Source organism: Lycium ferocissimum, chromosome 7 (assembly GCF_029784015.1).
Source record: "Lycium ferocissimum isolate CSIRO_LF1 chromosome 7, AGI_CSIRO_Lferr_CH_V1, whole genome shotgun sequence".
Classification (NCBI taxonomy): Eukaryota; Viridiplantae; Streptophyta; class Magnoliopsida; order Solanales; family Solanaceae; genus Lycium; species Lycium ferocissimum.
The window spans coordinates 47,898,205-47,915,417 of record NC_081348.1 but is presented as its reverse complement, the minus strand read 5'-3'; the positions used below and the strand labels follow the sequence as shown (position 1 = coordinate 47,915,417).

The 17,213-nt window shown below is 35.4% G+C and overlaps 1 protein-coding gene and 1 long non-coding RNA gene across 3 annotated transcripts; one reads left to right on the top strand and one right to left on the bottom strand.

Annotated features, from left to right (window-relative positions):
- Window positions 1-6,303: 6,303 nt before the first annotated feature.
- LOC132065460 (protein ADP-ribosyltransferase PARP3-like) lies at window positions 6,304-13,040 on the top strand. 2 transcript variants are annotated; one of them, XM_059458866.1, is made up of 18 exons: window positions 6,304-6,529; window positions 7,598-7,860; window positions 9,331-9,526; window positions 9,609-9,737; window positions 9,816-9,873; window positions 9,954-10,023; window positions 10,103-10,277; window positions 10,367-10,500; window positions 10,586-10,823; window positions 10,910-11,037; window positions 11,121-11,197; window positions 11,273-11,433; window positions 11,549-11,758; window positions 11,847-11,949; window positions 12,082-12,164; window positions 12,274-12,417; window positions 12,686-12,868; window positions 12,959-13,040. In XM_059458866.1, exons 1-18 carry the CDS (start codon window positions 6,458-6,460, stop codon window positions 13,034-13,036), a joined length of 2,502 nt encoding a protein of 833 aa, XP_059314849.1. In that variant the 5' UTR covers window positions 6,304-6,457; the 3' UTR covers window positions 13,037-13,040. The 2 variants fall into 2 exon arrangements, with proteins under 2 accessions (XP_059314849.1, XP_059314850.1); XM_059458867.1 differs by having other exon boundaries at window positions 6,443-6,463.
- A 1,227-nt stretch (window positions 13,041-14,267) lies between these two features.
- On the bottom strand, window positions 14,268-16,118 carry LOC132062923 (uncharacterized). The gene is made up of 2 exons (XR_009416278.1): window positions 15,596-16,118; window positions 14,268-14,912 (listed from the first exon to the last, which is right to left on the bottom strand). It is a non-coding gene; the product is annotated as an uncharacterized LOC132062923 (long non-coding RNA).
- Between the last annotated feature and the right edge of the window lie 1,095 nt (window positions 16,119-17,213).

Below are 17,213 nucleotides of genomic sequence, written 5' to 3'. Positions count from 1 at the left end.
CCTTGCAAGAATTATCTAGGATAAACTTCGGACTCTCATGAAGTTTATCAAGCCATGTGATAGCAAAGACCTAGGTTGCCTCCATCTAAAACGCTATCTCTTTCTTCATGGGTCTTATCAAGTAACGTGTCTGTGACCAACTCGATTGCTACTCACCGTATATATATATATATATATATATATATATATATATATATATATATATATATATATATATATATATATATATATATATATATATATATATATATATATATATATATATATATATATATATATATATGCAAGTCTTCTACTGAACAAGGTCACACACTCACATAGAGAGAAAAGCAGAAATCGAGCAAATCAGCAAAAGTAATATTTGAAAGACTTCTCATTGGCTACTGAAGTACGACCTGATACGAAGGACCAGATTGAAGAATCTGTTTCATAGCGTACTGCTTTAAAGTCTTCAAGTCTATTATTTTGTATTATGATTGTTTATCGAGTTGTACCTTATTGTAATATGTATAAACAGTTGTCAAATTCAGTTCCAAGTTGAGGGCAACTCGGAGGGGACTCTATAGTCTAGGTAGATTGTTGAGTAAGGGATTAGAGTTAGTTCCTAGGTTGCAAGCGTTGTAATCTGAATTTGTTGAGGCTTACAATTTTTAGTAGTGTTTTGGGACAAATCCAGAGTTGTAGGTCATGATTTTTCACCCTTGTGAGTCGGGTGCTTTTCACGTAAAAATATTGTGTTTTTACTTTTCTGTTTATTATTATTTCGTAAACTTAACGTAGGAACAGATAAATTAACCTGGTCCATCATCTAAGTGAAATTAGATTCACTCCTCCTTGTGTTATTGACCGTACAAAATAACAATGTCATATCAAAACTCCATTCTTCCATAATAACCTTGCAAAGGGGCTTATATAGGTGCTAAAATATAAAGTCTTCCAGAATAACATCGATTAAGTACTTTCACGCCACACTTGAATCTAACCACCTTGATACCGTAAAAATCACCTAGATAATACAAAAGATCATTCACCTAAAATAACTAAAAGACATGAATCTAGACACTTAAACATTTAAGTTTACTATTTTCAAGAGTTAATTCTGCACGGGAGAAAGGATCATGGTTTGGTCCTTGGTTTTTGCAAGAAAAATAAGGTAGACATCGATCACTGGGAAATTAATACACCAATTACAAATTTTTTACGAATTACGTGAAGAAAATATTTAAGAATCAGAAATTAATGTGGCAATTTGCAGGATTGTCCCTTCACTGGGGGGGTCTTTAATTTTTGCCCCTCAAATTGGTGGTCTTTAATTTTTACCTTCTGCCTTTGTAAGGCAGAATTTGGGCCTTAAGACAGAATTTGCAAAACTGGCCATGCCTTAGGGCAAAATTTGCATGGACAGATTTGTAAATTTCTGCCTTAAGGAAGAATTTGCAAAGGCAGAGGGCAAAAATTAAAGACCACCAATTTGAGGGACAAAACTTAAAGACTACCAATTTGAAGGACAAAAATTTAAGACCACCCCAAATGAAGGACAATCCGCGGAAAAAAACAAGAAATTAATGTGCATCGTGGGCTTTTCGTTCCTCGTGGACCGTGGGCCTGTAAGCCCAAACGCCATATTTTGTTGAATATAGTAACAGAGATTCATATACATTTTTTTGCGCGGAGTGCCCTTCTTTTGGGGTGGTCTTTAAATTTTGCCCCTCATATTTGAAATCTTTAAATTTTGCCCTTCGGCTAAAACCCATAGGTTCCGGTGTTCGAACCCACGCGCGGTCAAAAATTTAAAAAAAAATTCGCAAGGCGTAGTTTAAATTTTGCTATGCCCCAACGGCATACACTTGTCAAGGAATTACCAAAGTTATGCCGGACCGCATACTTATGCCTTGTGGGCAGACTTGGCACAAGTATGCCGGGTCCGGCATAACTTTGATAATTCCTTCACAAGTTTATGCCGGATCCGGCATAAAAGTTTATGTGTTAAGCAAATTTATGTGTTAGGAATGAAAACAAGAGGCACGATAAAATCTTCATAGTCCGTGGGATCCCGATGAAATATTTGTAAATGTAGTATGCATGCCTTCAAGTTTGCTAGATATTCCATCTCTCGTCAAAATGTTATGAAATACTTGAAGAGCTTTCCAAGAGATTTTGCTTTAGATCCCGAAAAAACATCATTAGTTGGTCATTTCTTTTTTCTTCGGACCTTACATTATTTGATATGCCAACTTTAAAAGGATTATCTCTCGTTGTCAATGACATTTATTACCCGATTTTATCAATGTATACCGGTTTCGGGGCTACTAGTTTGTCGCTTCTCGTTGTTGGACCTACAATGGTTGAACTTCAACTTCTGCAGGGAATAATTGCATTATAGTTTTTAGGCATTTTGTTTCACTAATCTGATTTTATCTCTGGTTGTTGTGCCAAATCTGTGCTTGTTGATTGAACCGAATAGTTATGCCGGACCCGGCATAACTTTGTGAAGGAATTACCAAAGTTATGCCGGACCCGGCATACTTATGCCTTATGGGCAGACTTGGCATAAGTATGCCGGGTCCGGCATAACTTTGATAATTCCTTCACAAAGTTATGCCGGTGGGGGCATACTTTTAATGGGCAAACTTTTATGCCGGATCCGGCATAACTTTGTGAAGGAATTATCAAAGTTATGCCGGACCCGGCATACTTATGCCAAGTCTGCCCACAAGGCATAAGTATGCCGGTTCCGGCATAACTTTGGTAATTCCTTCACAAGTGTATGCCGTTGGCGGCATAGCGAAATTTAAACTGCCTTGCGAATTTTTTTTAAAATTTTGACTGCGCGTGGGTTCGAACCTGGAACCTATGGGTGTTAGCCGAAGGGCAAAATTTAAACATTTCAAATATGAGGGGCAAAATTTAAAGACCACCCCAAAAGAAGGGCAATTCTGCGAATTGCCCATTCATATACAGTTTCTGCTAAATACATGCAGTTTATTCCTATAGCTTTTTATGTTTAAGGGCATGAATTAGATTGGAATATTTAACAGATTCAAGTAGCTAAGTGAAAATAATGGAGTAATTAATTTTTAGGAAGCCGTTTATGTATTTTGCCTAATTAGGTATTCTACCTAAGGTCACTCAACTAATATAAATTGTGCAAAAAATTTTTTTTTTTTAATCTTGTAACAAAAAGTTCATTCTATTTTTGCCATTTCACACATGAAATTATTTCTCTTCGATTTGTAACCGAAAATTATTCTATTTTTGCAATTCTATAGAAAAAGTCCTAAGCTGACGTGACAATATTTTACCGTTGCCAAATCATCCGGCTAACTTTAATTTAAAAAAATAAAAAAATAAAAAAAAGCACCATTTGACTAAACGAATACTTGGATAAGTATAGCTTAGTTTACCAACCATAGCCGAAGTATACAGTGCCTATACTCTTTGGCTGTATAGGTATATATATTATACGTATAGGTATGTATATTTAGTATAAACTATACACTACATAAACACTGTGTACATAATTTGTCAATTAAATGGCCGAATGGTATTTGACTGTAATTTTCGCAATCAAAAAACTAAAAATCCAACCCGCTAATTTTTTATTTAAATTTTTCTCTCAAACTCCACTTCAAATAAATTATAAATGTACTATATTTAGAATATTAAAATTTAATTTTAGACCATGAATCTTATTCGGCCCCCCGAAACCATAACCAACAAAACAATGGTTGAGATATCAGGTGCACCAAATTGTGGACTTTGGCCAAGAGACAAAGAGACAGAGATGGGCATGCAGAAAGAATGCCTCAAAACTTGGAGCACCAAAATAATAATATAATGTTTGAAACTCTCAAAGTTGCATAAGAGTATGACGCAGTGACCTCAGAAATTGCCAAGTTTCAAAATCCTTAACACGTAAAGATATAGCGTATTCTTTGCTTAGAGTGAGAGGTAAATGGGTGTCAAATAAGTTAATTTAAATTATTCGAATTTAACAATTATGCAACAAATATCTGTTTGCTGAGCTTTTGAAAAGTTAAAAATATTCATTTTAAAAAAAAAATACTTAATTTAAAAAAAAATAACTGTTTCTCAAAGCTCAAAGATAGCTTTTGCTTATTTTTAAAACTTTGACGACACACATATAACTTCTTTAACATTAACAAGAATAATGATTAGCCAAATACAAGTTGCTATATTTTAAAAGTACTTTTTAAAAATACGTCGAATAAAAATTACTTTACAAAATAAACAGATTTTGAAAACTTGAACAAACAGACTATAATAAGTAGCAATATAATGCATAAAAAGTATTAAGTTAAATCATTTTAAATATAAAAGTTTTTCAAATGTGAATTAAGTGTTGTACCTTTAGTTTTGTAGTTAATATGTTTATGTCGCTATGACAAATTTGACCTAAGGTTACACTTTTTTATAACTATGATTAAAAGCCTAATATGAAACTTCATGTGTACCTACATTCTTTTATGGTTCTTAGCCAGGGACTATTCACTTGATGTAGATTGATTAACGCACCTTCCACTAATAAGCAATCATATTTCCCGCAGAATTTTTTGTGCTTATATGAGCATTCTTACTTTTGATATCCCGATTTTGTCACAGAAATCTTTTCGATCAGCAGAACGTTTAAACGTCAGGATACTTCATATTGAAAAATCTTTAATTGCAAGTTACTCCCTCCGTCCACTTTTACTTGTTATGTTTCGTTTTTTGAAAAGCGAAACGTGATAAGTAAAAGCGGACGACGGGAATATTTCATCCAACCTGTAGCTCAGTATACTTTCTCTTATTCTATAAGAGGGAGATCAAGCTCCACTCCGTCAACATGTCTGTGTCCCCATAAGGGCAATTTGGGAATTAAATATAATTGTTGCTGAGGAGTTTTGTAAAGCGACGCATCAAAATTTGTACTCCTTTTGCCAATTGACTGAAAAATCACTGTTTTCACCAATTTTACCCACGTGCCTACTTTCATAAATTTTTGTTGTCTTACTCAGTGCCTCCCACCTGCAGTCCTACTTTTGCAGGTTATGTCTTGCCCTTACTTTTTCGTCTTATTTGCTTTAGCTTCCCTGTCCATTTATGTAAATAAAGACATCTTTACATGCGCTTTCAAAATGTTAAAACTGACAAGTATTCGACTGTGAGAAATGACATGCAATTACAAGTCTGGCATCAAGCTAGCTTATAAATTATCCTGCCCTTTTCATATAGAGACAATCCAGCAAGGTTAATTTTTCGTTCCCCAAGCATCCTTGATATAAACTTAGTGTAAATTTTCATAATCAATAACTTCAGAATTACATTTAAAGATTTTTTTTTTTAAAAAAATGAGGAATTTTTGAGAATATATTAGCATCCTTGATCTAAATTTAGTGCAAATTTTTACAATCAATAACTTCATAATTACATTTAAAAGATAAAAAAAAAAAATGTGAGGAATTTATATCCTATTAGAAGTCGATAGAACAAAAAATATTGAGGTTCCTAAAAAAAATTAGGATAGCATGCACAGTCCACAAGAAATCTAACTGATAAGGCGGCAAAAGAACCACATAAGCTAAGCATCGGCTACTCAAGAATTTTGTACAGGCTCAACAATTGTAGAATTGCATATGAAAGCTTAAAAACAATTCTAATCCTTCACAAATTTGCAGCAACCTTATATTTCATCTACTCATATATAAGTTTTCTTGGGAGTAACAATATCTAATACGTAATATTTTTCATATATTTACCATATGAAAGATTTTTAAATGTTTTAGATCTTTGCTATATTTTTCTCATAATTTTGACTATTAGCATTTACTATTTTAGTAAGTAATGTTGAATTATAAATTACATTTAATGAAAGATTTAAAGTTAAACTCTATATAGGAAAGTTTAAGGGAAATACATAAATTGCGCTTGAATTCTTAAATACTCTCATGTTATGTATATAAACAATTAATACTTAATTATGAAGATTTATCTTGCTCCTCCTTATAGAATTAAAAAAAAAAAAAATCTTTATATGAGCACAGGCACATCGCCACTAGTTTGAAGATAAAGTACTTGAACTCTATATATCTGGAAGTAAGACAAAAAGAATGCATGCAGTAGGTGGAGCGGTAAATTTATGCAGCTAAAGACACGTGCCAACCAACGAGGTTATCCAAATACACTTGTTAGCTCCATTGCAAGACAGACAAACTATGATTTTAAATAGGTACGTGTCTGTTCCTTAGCATGTCTTATTCTCTTCATCCGCCTTTATTCTTTGGTATACTTGTAAAAACAAAGGCACCCTCTTTTTATTGGTGATATAATTCGGCTCTGATAGTTCTCTAGGTTTTCTTATGTCATTTGTTGGTTATTAAAGAACTGTGGAACTTAGATAAGTCTGAGGAATTTCATTTCTTCACTATTTGGAAGCTAAGCCAAACAAATCTTGACAATGAAGGTTTGTTCTAGCCTCTTTTTTTCTTTTTTCCTTTTTGACGATTTGAAGTGTGGTTCTTGGAGACACGTAGGTCATGTATTTTCATTAAAGTTGATAAAACATCTTCAAATGGAGCTTTACTCTCTTGTAGAACAAAACTATTACTCCCCCGTCCAAATTGTTTTGACACTTTTCGCTTACGAGTTGTTCGACCATAAACTTTTTATGTCTTTTAAATTATTAATTATGTTAACACTTATATCACTTTTTACGTAGTTTCCAAATATGTAAATTTCATATATCGGTATAGTTAAGTATAGTAGTTGAGTGATTTTTATTCAATGAAAAATAGAAAGGTGACTTTTAAGTTTATGGATATAATTAAGTGATTTTTATGTAATGAAAAAAGTGACTTTTGTGATTTGAGCCTATACTTGATTGACCTTCCATGAAATTTACTCGAGCTTTAACCTAACTTTCCAAGATTTTCAGTACTTGTTGAAAAAATAATTGAGAATGTTTGGGTAATTTTCAGCTGAGTTTTGAAACATGTGGTGTTGGGTCCTAATTTTGCTTTCAAATATTGCCCTATTACGGCGGGGCAATATGGTGAATCTGATTGTTTTGATTAGCTCCTACTTTGTTTTTTTCATTGTGAAAAAATAAATAACGGGCCATTAAATTTTCACCAATCATGAAGATGGAAACCTCTTAAAATGAAATACACTTTCCGTCCTAATTTTGTGATACAAGTCCTAATTTAGGTTCGATTTTCCAGAAGTGTACTTTGACCAACATGTTAAAATGTTGTTTTTTGGATTGAATTTAATTTTAAAATGACATAAGAATCGAATTTAGCTTCGAAAATTAGTCAAATTGACTCTCAATAAGCTCTCACATAAATTGGGACATAAGCAGTAGTTTATTTTACATTATCATGTCAATGAAATAATGACTACTTAAGTATTAATTAGTACCTGCTACAGCAGCTTAAAACACACTAATAGTCTACAAAATTTCTACTACATTTTTAATTTATATAGGTTGAACAAAAAATGCGAAACTAAAGTACAAATTGAGTAGGATTTAATTTGTTGATGTGAGGTCAGTGTATATTGTTTTTTTGTAAGTTTCAATTGACATTTGCATGTGAAGGTTCATGAGAAAAGGTCTCACTCTCATGCAAGTGATGAGGAGAAGACAAGAAAGCAGAAGGCAGAATCCGCGCATTCGCCAAAGAAGGCGAAAACTGAAGGCGATGATAGTAATGGAAAATCGAGTACTGACGATGTGGCAGCCGAATTCGAGAAGTTCTGTAGAGCTACAAGCGAACATCTCTCCATCAAACAAATGCGTGAAATTCTTGAAGCCAATGGACGGGATGCTTCCATAGCTGATGATGCTGTTGTCCCTAGATGGTTTGCCAAATGACCTGTTCCTATATTTTGAGAGTCAAAACACAAAAATCTTCGTATGCCTTTAAATATTTTAAATTGTTAATTATTTTTACTCCCGTAAAAAGACTCGTAGTTACTGGTTGGAAACTATTCTGGACTAATATTTGGAACATATTTGGACAGTCCAATGACCATAATTTTTTCAGATAGTTTCTGAATTGTTAATTATTGTGACTGATAGTAGTATTTATTATGTAGTTTCTAAATATTTAATATTTATCCGAATTCACACAGAACATTAGTTAGTTTGACCCCGTAATCTGAATCCAAACCCCTCTTTTCGGGAAAGAGGGAACCAAAAAGAGGGAGTATGTAGTTTGTATTTTCGGGAAAGAGGGAACCAAAAAGAGGGAGTATGTAGTTTGTATTTCCGAACCCCCGTAATCTGAATCCAAACCCCTCTTTTCGGGAAAGAGGGAACCAAAAAGAGGGAGTATGTAGTTTGTATTTCCGAATTCAGAAGTTTGGCTCTCGAAATATGAACTTTTATCACATAAATTAGGACAGAGGTTGGGACAGAGGGAGTATTTGTTATGTTCTCATTTTGGATAAGTTAAGTTCTATGCATGATTGCAGTGTAGAAGCTATAGCGGGCAAGTTACCACAATTCTTAGGACCATGCTTGTTATGGGATACTCCCTCTATTCCGCTTTCTGTGACATACTTCTCTTTTTAGTCCCTTCAATTTTTGAACGAGACATCCCTAATTAGGAAACTATTATCAACGATACATATCTAAATTTGGAAACTATTATTGAACCATACAATTCTGAAATTGGACATTTAACTTTACACTTCTGATTTTAACCTTGATGAGTAGCTTTTATAACCATACTAATTTTATGGCATGTTGAAAGCCACAAGTTTCAGAAGTGCTATGTGCTATAGTTACACATATGGTATGACCTGTTTTAGATCACAATTTTCAAAAGTCTTCAATTCTTTCCAACTCCATGCCAATTCAAGTCTGTACGCATAGAATTGGAACATAAGGAGCATTACCTATAATTGATTAAAAGATTGTAAACAATCAGTATAAGGCTTGAACTGGCACTTTATAAGGGTCGCTAACAAAAGGTGAAAGGAGACCCTCGAGGAAGAATCTTTATACAAGTTCGACACGTGTAGGTTGTAGTCACAGTTTTACCTGTTATAACAGGTTAGTTATCATATGCTTAGTTACCAAACTATGCTTGTTATAGAATGTTACCTATAACAATGTTACCTCTAAGTACAGTTTTAAAAACCGGGGAAAAAAACTATGCCTGTTACTTTAAGTGACCTGATATGCAGATTAAAATTTCTGAACACTAGACTTTCCGTGTTTGTATAGAACTGAAAATGCTCTTTTTTGACAGTCTTCAGACATTTTCCACTCTGTAGTTCTTGCTGTTGCTGAATTTAATCTTCAGACTTGCTCTTTCTGTACAGCCAAGACATTCTGTTTTATGGTCCTCTCGGCGTTTGTCCAGTTTGTGGTGGCGCATTGGAGTTTTCTGGAGACGGTTATCACTGCCAGGGAGCATATAGTGAGTGGTCTAGTTGTGTTTATAGCACTAGATCTCCACCAAGAAGAGAAGAGTCTCTAAATATACCCGAATCTGTTGGAAAAACTCCGGTCTCCGATGTAATTCTTCTTTACATAACTTGCTGTTTAATCCGGTATGACGATCTTAATTGACAGTTTGTGCATGTTAATAATCTCATAGCTGCTTGAGAAACATAGAGATCCGAGAGGTCGTCCCAAGCAGCATATACAGGCGGCAACAGATAAACCAACAGATAAACCGTTTGTAGGAATGGTGATTTCTCTTTCAGGCCGTCTCTCTCGAACACATGTATGTATACGTTATTTAAGTGAATCAAATTATCATTTCGGTGTAATATAAATAATGTAAATAACTTCTTCTCTATAGCAATATTGGAAGACGAAGATCGAGAAAAACGGAGGGAAAGTGGCCAATTCTGTTATTGGTAATGATCTAAATCTTACTATTTGAATTTGATGCAATGATTTAATTGTTCCTAAAAACTAAAAGGTCTCATTTCGGCAGGCGTAAGTTGCCTTGTAGTTTCTCCATCAGAGCGCGACCGCGGTGGCTCATCTAAAGTAGCTGAAGCAGTGTATGTACATCTAAAAATCCCTGCATGAATTCGATTAATTTAGTGATTATATCTTACTGTTCGGTGTGTTGTTCCTCAGGGAGAGGGGTATCCCGGTAGTGAGAGAGGCTTGGTTGCTCGATAGCATCGAGAAAAAACAAGCTCAAGCATTAGATGCATATGATGTCGCGAGTGATATCGCGGCCGAGGGAAAAGGTTTGGCGCTTGATCAGCAAGATTCCAGTGTTGTAGCACTTGAAACCCTAGCGGCTGAGGTATTGCAAGCTTTTGAATTCTATGTTCGGTTTCTGCGAACTACTCGTTTTCCAAAATTGTTTAACATGTTGCCTTTTCTTGGTTGTAGCTTAAAGTGTTTGGAAAGAGAGGTGTGCATAAAGACAGTAAGTTGCAGGATGAAGGTGGAAAAATTCTAGAGAAAGACGGCTTACTGTACAATTGTGCTTTGGTTGTTTGTGATCAAGGGAGGAACATGAACGAGTACGGCTCAAGAACTATATTTTTAATTTTTTTTTTTTTTTATAATTTCAATTTAATGACTGATAGAATGTTTAAAATGGTGTAGCTTCTGCATTATGCAACTTATTGTGGTGCAAGAGAACGGCTTGTACCTTTATTACAGAAAGGGAAAAATTAATGATAGCCCCAGAGCAGATGACAAGCTGGAGGAACGGGAAAACGTGAACGATGCTATCAGAGAATTCGCAAAGCTCTTTGAAGAACTGACGGGAAATCCGTTTGAACTCTGGGAAAGAGAGAAGCAGCTCGAGAAGAAACGCATGAAGTTCTTCCCTATCGATATTGTGTGTGCTCTCTTTGCTTCCTTGAATCAAAGTATATTTGGTGTTTCTATTATTTATAAAGGCGTGGTCCCATGGTGAATTTTTAGGATGATGGCATTGAAGTGAGGCACGGAGGGCTCGGACTTAGGCAACTTGGGGTTGCTGCTGCACATAGTAAGCTTGATCCGAACGTAGCAAATTTTATGAAAGTCCTTTGCAGCCAGGAGATTTACCGGTAACGCCCTTTAAGACTACTGCTCTCTCTCTTTCTTTTTTTCTACACGTGTAGATGACTTGATAATTGTCTGTTGAGTGAAGGTATGCTTTAATGGAGATGGGATACGATTCACCTGAGGTTCCTATCGGGATGGTTACTGATCTTCACTTGAAAAGATGTGAGTCTTTCTTTCCTTTTGTGGGTCCTCGGTTTGCCATTAACATTATAAGAAGTTTACTTTTTAACTGAATAGGTGAGGAAAACCTCCTACATTTTGTGGATAAACTGAAAGCTTCAACGGAGACGGGAAACCAAGCGGACGCTATTTGGGCCGATTTCAGCCAGAGATGGTTCACTCTCATGCCAACTATAAGGCCGTTTACATTTAGAGACTATGGAGAACTTGCAGACCATGTAAATTTCATATTTGTGGAGCTTCATTTTTTTCGTTTGCAGGTTTTGAGTTTCTCTCATAGACCGTTAAGTTGAAAATATATTGATATGTTTCTCTCGTGTTATGCAAATTTAGGGTGCTTCTGCTTATGAGACTATTCGAGATATCAATACCGCATCCCGTCTTATTGGAGATATGTCAGGCTCGACATTGGACGATCCTCTTTTCGACCGTTACGTGAAGCTAAATTGTTCTGTTTCACCCCTAGAGACAGACACAAATGATTACAATATGATAGTGAAGTACCTGGAGAAAACTTATGAACCAACCAGAATCGGAGAAATCGTAAGATAATTTCTCTCAGCCTCAAAAAGTTGATTCTTTTCGGACATTCTGTTCATAATGAATATGTTGAATTATCTGTTTTCTTTAGAGCTATGGTGTATCGATCGAGAATATCTTTGCTGTTGAAGCAAGTGCATGCCCATCTCTTGATGACATCAAGAAATTGCCTAACAAGGTTTTGCTATGGTGTGGTAAGTAATTCTTGGATCAAGATTCAATCTTCTTAGCTATTGAATGTTTCTGCCTGTTAAGAAAAACTATTATCGATAGAAATGGATCGACCTTGAAATAACAATAAGTACATTACTTACTCTTGCTGACAGGGACAAGGAGTTCAAATCTATTGAGGCACTTGCAGATGGGGTTCTTGCCTTCAAGCTGTTCCCTTCCTGTACCAGGATACATGGTATGCAGGGCATATAATATTGTTCCTGACGAAATGATATCGTATTATTTTCTGTTCTCTCTTCGTTTTGGGTAATGAACACGTTGGTGTTTATGTATTGTTTCTGCAGTTTGGAAGAGCTATCGTCTGTTCCGACGCTGCAGCAGAAGCTGCGAGATATGGATTCACAGCCGTGGATAGGCCGGAAGGTTTCTTGGTTTTGGCTGTTGCTTCACTAGGAGAAGAAATCCAGGAGTTCTCTAGTCCACCTGAGGTACTATAGAAAATGATACTCAATCTATTTTAGATCTTTTTGCGGGTGAACTTTCTTACGTGTCCGATGAGGAACTTACTTGGTATGAGTTGTCGGCTGCCCTACCTATCATCCTGTGTCTCAACCAACTTTTCCCTTGTCTCAGAATCTCTCTTTTGGATATTGAAACGTCGATTCGTAACAGTACCTACACATGCCAAAGAAAGTACTTCCTTCCCCTACCCTCACATGCTTCAGGTGCCTGATTTACATTTTTGCACTAATGCAGGACACTAAATCCATGGAGGAGAAGAAGATTGGAGCGAAAGGGCTAGGCAAGAAGAAAACTGATGAATCAGAGCATTTTGTGTGGAAGGATGACATTAAAGTACCTTGTGGAAACTTGATTCCATCAGAGCATAAGGATAGTCCGCTTGAGTATAATGAATATGCTGTATATGATCCACAACAGGTACTTAGAATAAGTATATAATGACACTCTTTAACTAAGTTTGAACATTATGGTGTTACTGATATTATAAATGGTTGGTTTGTTGTTTAGGTAAGCATAAGGTTCTTGGTGGCGGTGAAATTCGAGGAACAGGATGTGGAGTACGATACAGCTGAGCCCGAGGTATAACAGAGAAGGGAAAAAAGTGGAAAGACCAGAGAAGAGGGCTGTACATGGACATTTTGCCTATATTCTCTTTATCAGACTTTGTTATGGGATTTTGTAGTATAGTACTTTTTGGGCACAAGATGGAAGTGGTTTTGGTAAATGGTTGGGCACAAAGTTTGTTTCTGTAGTGATTGGTATTGACTCTTCTCTCTGTAGGCGATGGTGGATCTGAATCTGTTTTTTTGTTGTGTATATATGCAAACAAGTGCTGCTAGAATCTTTTCAGTATTTACTACTAGATGAAGTACTATATATGTTCTTAGCTTGACCTTTGCTGTAATATGGTATTTTGCTGTTTGTTTCATCTTGGGTTCCAATGTGAATACTTTTATCATCAAGGACATTGAGGCTTACTCATCTATATAATGAAGGCTATCAACAAATTCAGTTATCCTCATCTTTGATTAAATTGATCTCTATCAGTGAGTCAAGCTCAACATCATAAGAAGGTTTCATCAAAAGAAGATTTTTTATTATCAGAAGTCATTTTCATCAAAGCTTAATGAAGTACTTTTGACTTAGAGATTCTCAAAGCAAGCATTCTTATTAACACATTCACCTTTATCCATCTTGTTATTCACATGATGTATCAAACTAACTTCACTAAAAAAAATGAACATATTTTACATATGGTACTCTTTGAGTCGAGGTCTATCGAAAACAGCCTCCTCGGAAGTCGAGGTAGGGTGGTAAGGTCTGCGTACGCTCTATCCTCCCCACACCTCATCTTGTGAAATTATACTGGATATGTTGTCCTCCCCACACCCCACCTTGTGAAATTATATTGGATATGTTGTTGTTGTTGTTGTTTTATGAGTAGCAGGCAGTTTACATGCGCTACTGGGTTAAAGTTACTGAATTCGGTCGAATTAACTGAAGCATACAAATTTTTATTAGAAGCACATTAATTCACAATTTAAATTAAAGCTATTGAAATCGGTCGACTGACAATGTTCACATATTTTCAATTAGCATAAGAAAGAGAAGTATGTCAACTTCAAAATATAAAGCAGGTTTAAATTGGCTTATATTAAAGGGCATTTTACATATATGACTACATTTTAGGGGTTTAAAATTGGGCATAGCTACATTTTCAATATCTGCATGGCGTAACTACTTTTTCTTCACTGTATTCGTTTTTTTTTTTTTCCGCTGTATTCATAAATACAGTGATTTTTTTTTCTCATTGTACTCATGAAATGACTATCTGTATTCATAAACGGGCTCGTTGTATTCATGAATACATCGAGTAAAACTGAATACATAAAAATATAGATACACCAAAAATTAACAAATCTAAAAAAGCTCAAAAAAGTGAATACAATTGCCGTATTCGTGAATACAATAACACCAACCACTAGTTCCGGCAGATCTGTCGACAAAAAAAAAAATGAATACAATCTAAAATTTTAACAAAAAAAGCTCAAAAAAGTGAATACAATCGCCGTATTAGTGAATACAACAACACCAAACACTAATTCCGGCCAGATATGCCAGAAATTTCATAACAACAACAACAGCCCTTCGCCGGAGTTTTGTGCCCAGATCTGCTGTGTTTGGGCATAGCTCCGTCATTGCTCCGGCTAGTTTGTGGCGGCATGGAGGTGGTGAAGATGGTTGTTTCACGGCTACTATGGCGGGGTTGGTGGTTTCACGCCTACAGACTACCACTTATATGTTGTGGTTTGTCACCGTGTTGTTGACGGAGTTCGCCGGAGCATCGGTTTTTCACCGGAGAAGAAAGGGAAAAGGGGAAGGGGCTGGCAGTGGCGGTGGTGTGAGAGATGGAGCAGTGGTAGTCGCAGCCGGAGTTTTTACCCGCTGTGGCTGTCGGCGGCTGAGGGAGGAATAAGGAGAAGAGAGGAGATTAGGGTTTTGAATAGTTACATTGTGTAATTGATATACAAAATTTAGCTATGGGAAGTAATTAAGTTAAATTATAGTTACTAAATATAACTACCTACTAATAATTAGCTATGCCACATAGATTTTCCTATATCAAAAGTAGTACTAGTAAAACCCTTTTTTTTTTTTTGTTTAGTACAAGTAAGATTTGTTATTGTACCTTGGTCTTTACATGTGAGTTATCTCTGCCCTTATCAACCTTAAAAGTTTCTTGATGTTGCCACTTTATCTTCTTGCCTTTGGCTGCAGGTGACCTGCGCCAATTTAAAATACGTATATGGTTTAAAAAAGGGAAAATTTTACTTATAAACAATTTATGGGTCAAAATTACATATTTATAGCCCATATTTTAAATTACAAACCTACAGCCCAACATTTCATGGCCCAACTTGAATATTAACCTTTATACAACAATATACAACTTTATACACCTACTGTAGACAATGTATACACCTTGTATAAAAGTGTATAATAATGTATAAGACTAGTATACAATATTATACAAACTTATACAAGTTTATACATAATGTATAAAGCGTATTTATACACACTTCTACACTGTATAAAAGTGTATACAAGTGTATAATAGTGTCTATGAGGTGTTTAAACACTTACCGGAATCCTAGATCTGGCGACGGCGCAACCACCATCAACGGGAGATCTGGTGTAGATCTGGTGGTAGATGAAGAAGACAAACTCCTCCGGTGGAGATCCGTACAACGAAGAGGACGCCGGTGACAACCTCTCCGGCGACTTCTCTAGCAGCGTAAAACACAGCGTCAAACGTCACAAAAGTGACTTCATCGGGGTTCAAATCATCGGCCAGTCTGGCTAGATCCGAGCTGTACGGTGACGACGCAACCACCGACGACGGCGACGGGGTGTTGACGAGAAGGTGAAGGTGATGACCAGTGGGTTAGGGGTTTATGGGTCTGTTTATACGTTCCTATGATGGTTCTATGGTGTGTAAAAGTGGTTGGGACAGTGAGATGGTGGTGGAGAAAGGGTATGTTGCTGGTGGCTGTTTGGACGGGAAACAGTGGGAGACGCCGCCGGTGGATCGAAGGCTATAGCGTGTAAGAAAACAAATATGGGCTAAAACGGGTAATTATTTTACCCAAATTGACATACAATGTTATTTTCCCTTTAAAAAATGTATTTTCCCTATTTGAATTTATGTGAAAAAAGAGAACTTCTTGAAATTTGTTATGTTAAATACGCCATGAGATTTTTGTAATTATAAAAGTATGTCATTAAGAGTAAAATATGAAGTTTAAACTTAATTATTTTCAAATATAGAAATGTAATTTTTTTTTTTTGAAATGAAATAATGAGAAATAGTCTCGCATAAAATAAAACAGAGGGAGTGCTATTTTTGAATGCAAATTTCGTAGTGATTGACATCTACTTTTTCATTATGACTAGTTTAACTTTAAAATAAAATAAATATAAATAATAAAGAAAAGGTAAGATTTTTATGGAGTACCCTATATAGATACCGTCATTTAACTTGTAATCACATTTTAAATTTTTTGCAAGCCTATTCACTTCGGAAAAACTTCAGACATGCCACATCTGAAGTTGCATATGATTGAAGTTCAAGCAAAATTATTTGAATTCAGCCATATATAATCGAAATTTAAGCAAAAATGGTTGGATTTAGCCATATGAAACTTCAGACACTGAATATCTAAAGTTATTTAAAAAAAGAATAGACTTACGAATTTGAACGTACTGCGTATATAACTTACATAGTGATTCCAAAATCAGGTCTTTGTGCACTTCGGCCAATGAAAAAGAATTTATTGTATGCTTAAGCTAGCTAGAACATCACCACCGACAACAATATAGTCAGTGTAATTTCACAGGTCGAATTTTGAAACTCAGGATGTACGCAAACCTCACTCTTTGTGGGGCCAGACACCATCGGCTATTTTCTTAAAACAAAAAGTGTTTGTTGTGAATTTTTAAAATTTATGATGTCATACCACAATAAGAAAATTGATTGTTCCCTTAAACGCAGCCTTTACTTCCACAAACATTTCCCTGTTATTCAATTCAACGTTCAAACTCAAAAATTTGGATTCTTTCAAATGTTTTCTTCTTCCATAATCCGAGAAAAGGCCATAAATAGTCTCTGCATCATACGGAAATAGATGCAAATATGTCCCTTAACTATATATTTACCAATTTTAGTCCTTTAACTATTCAAAAACTTATCAAATTTAGTCTT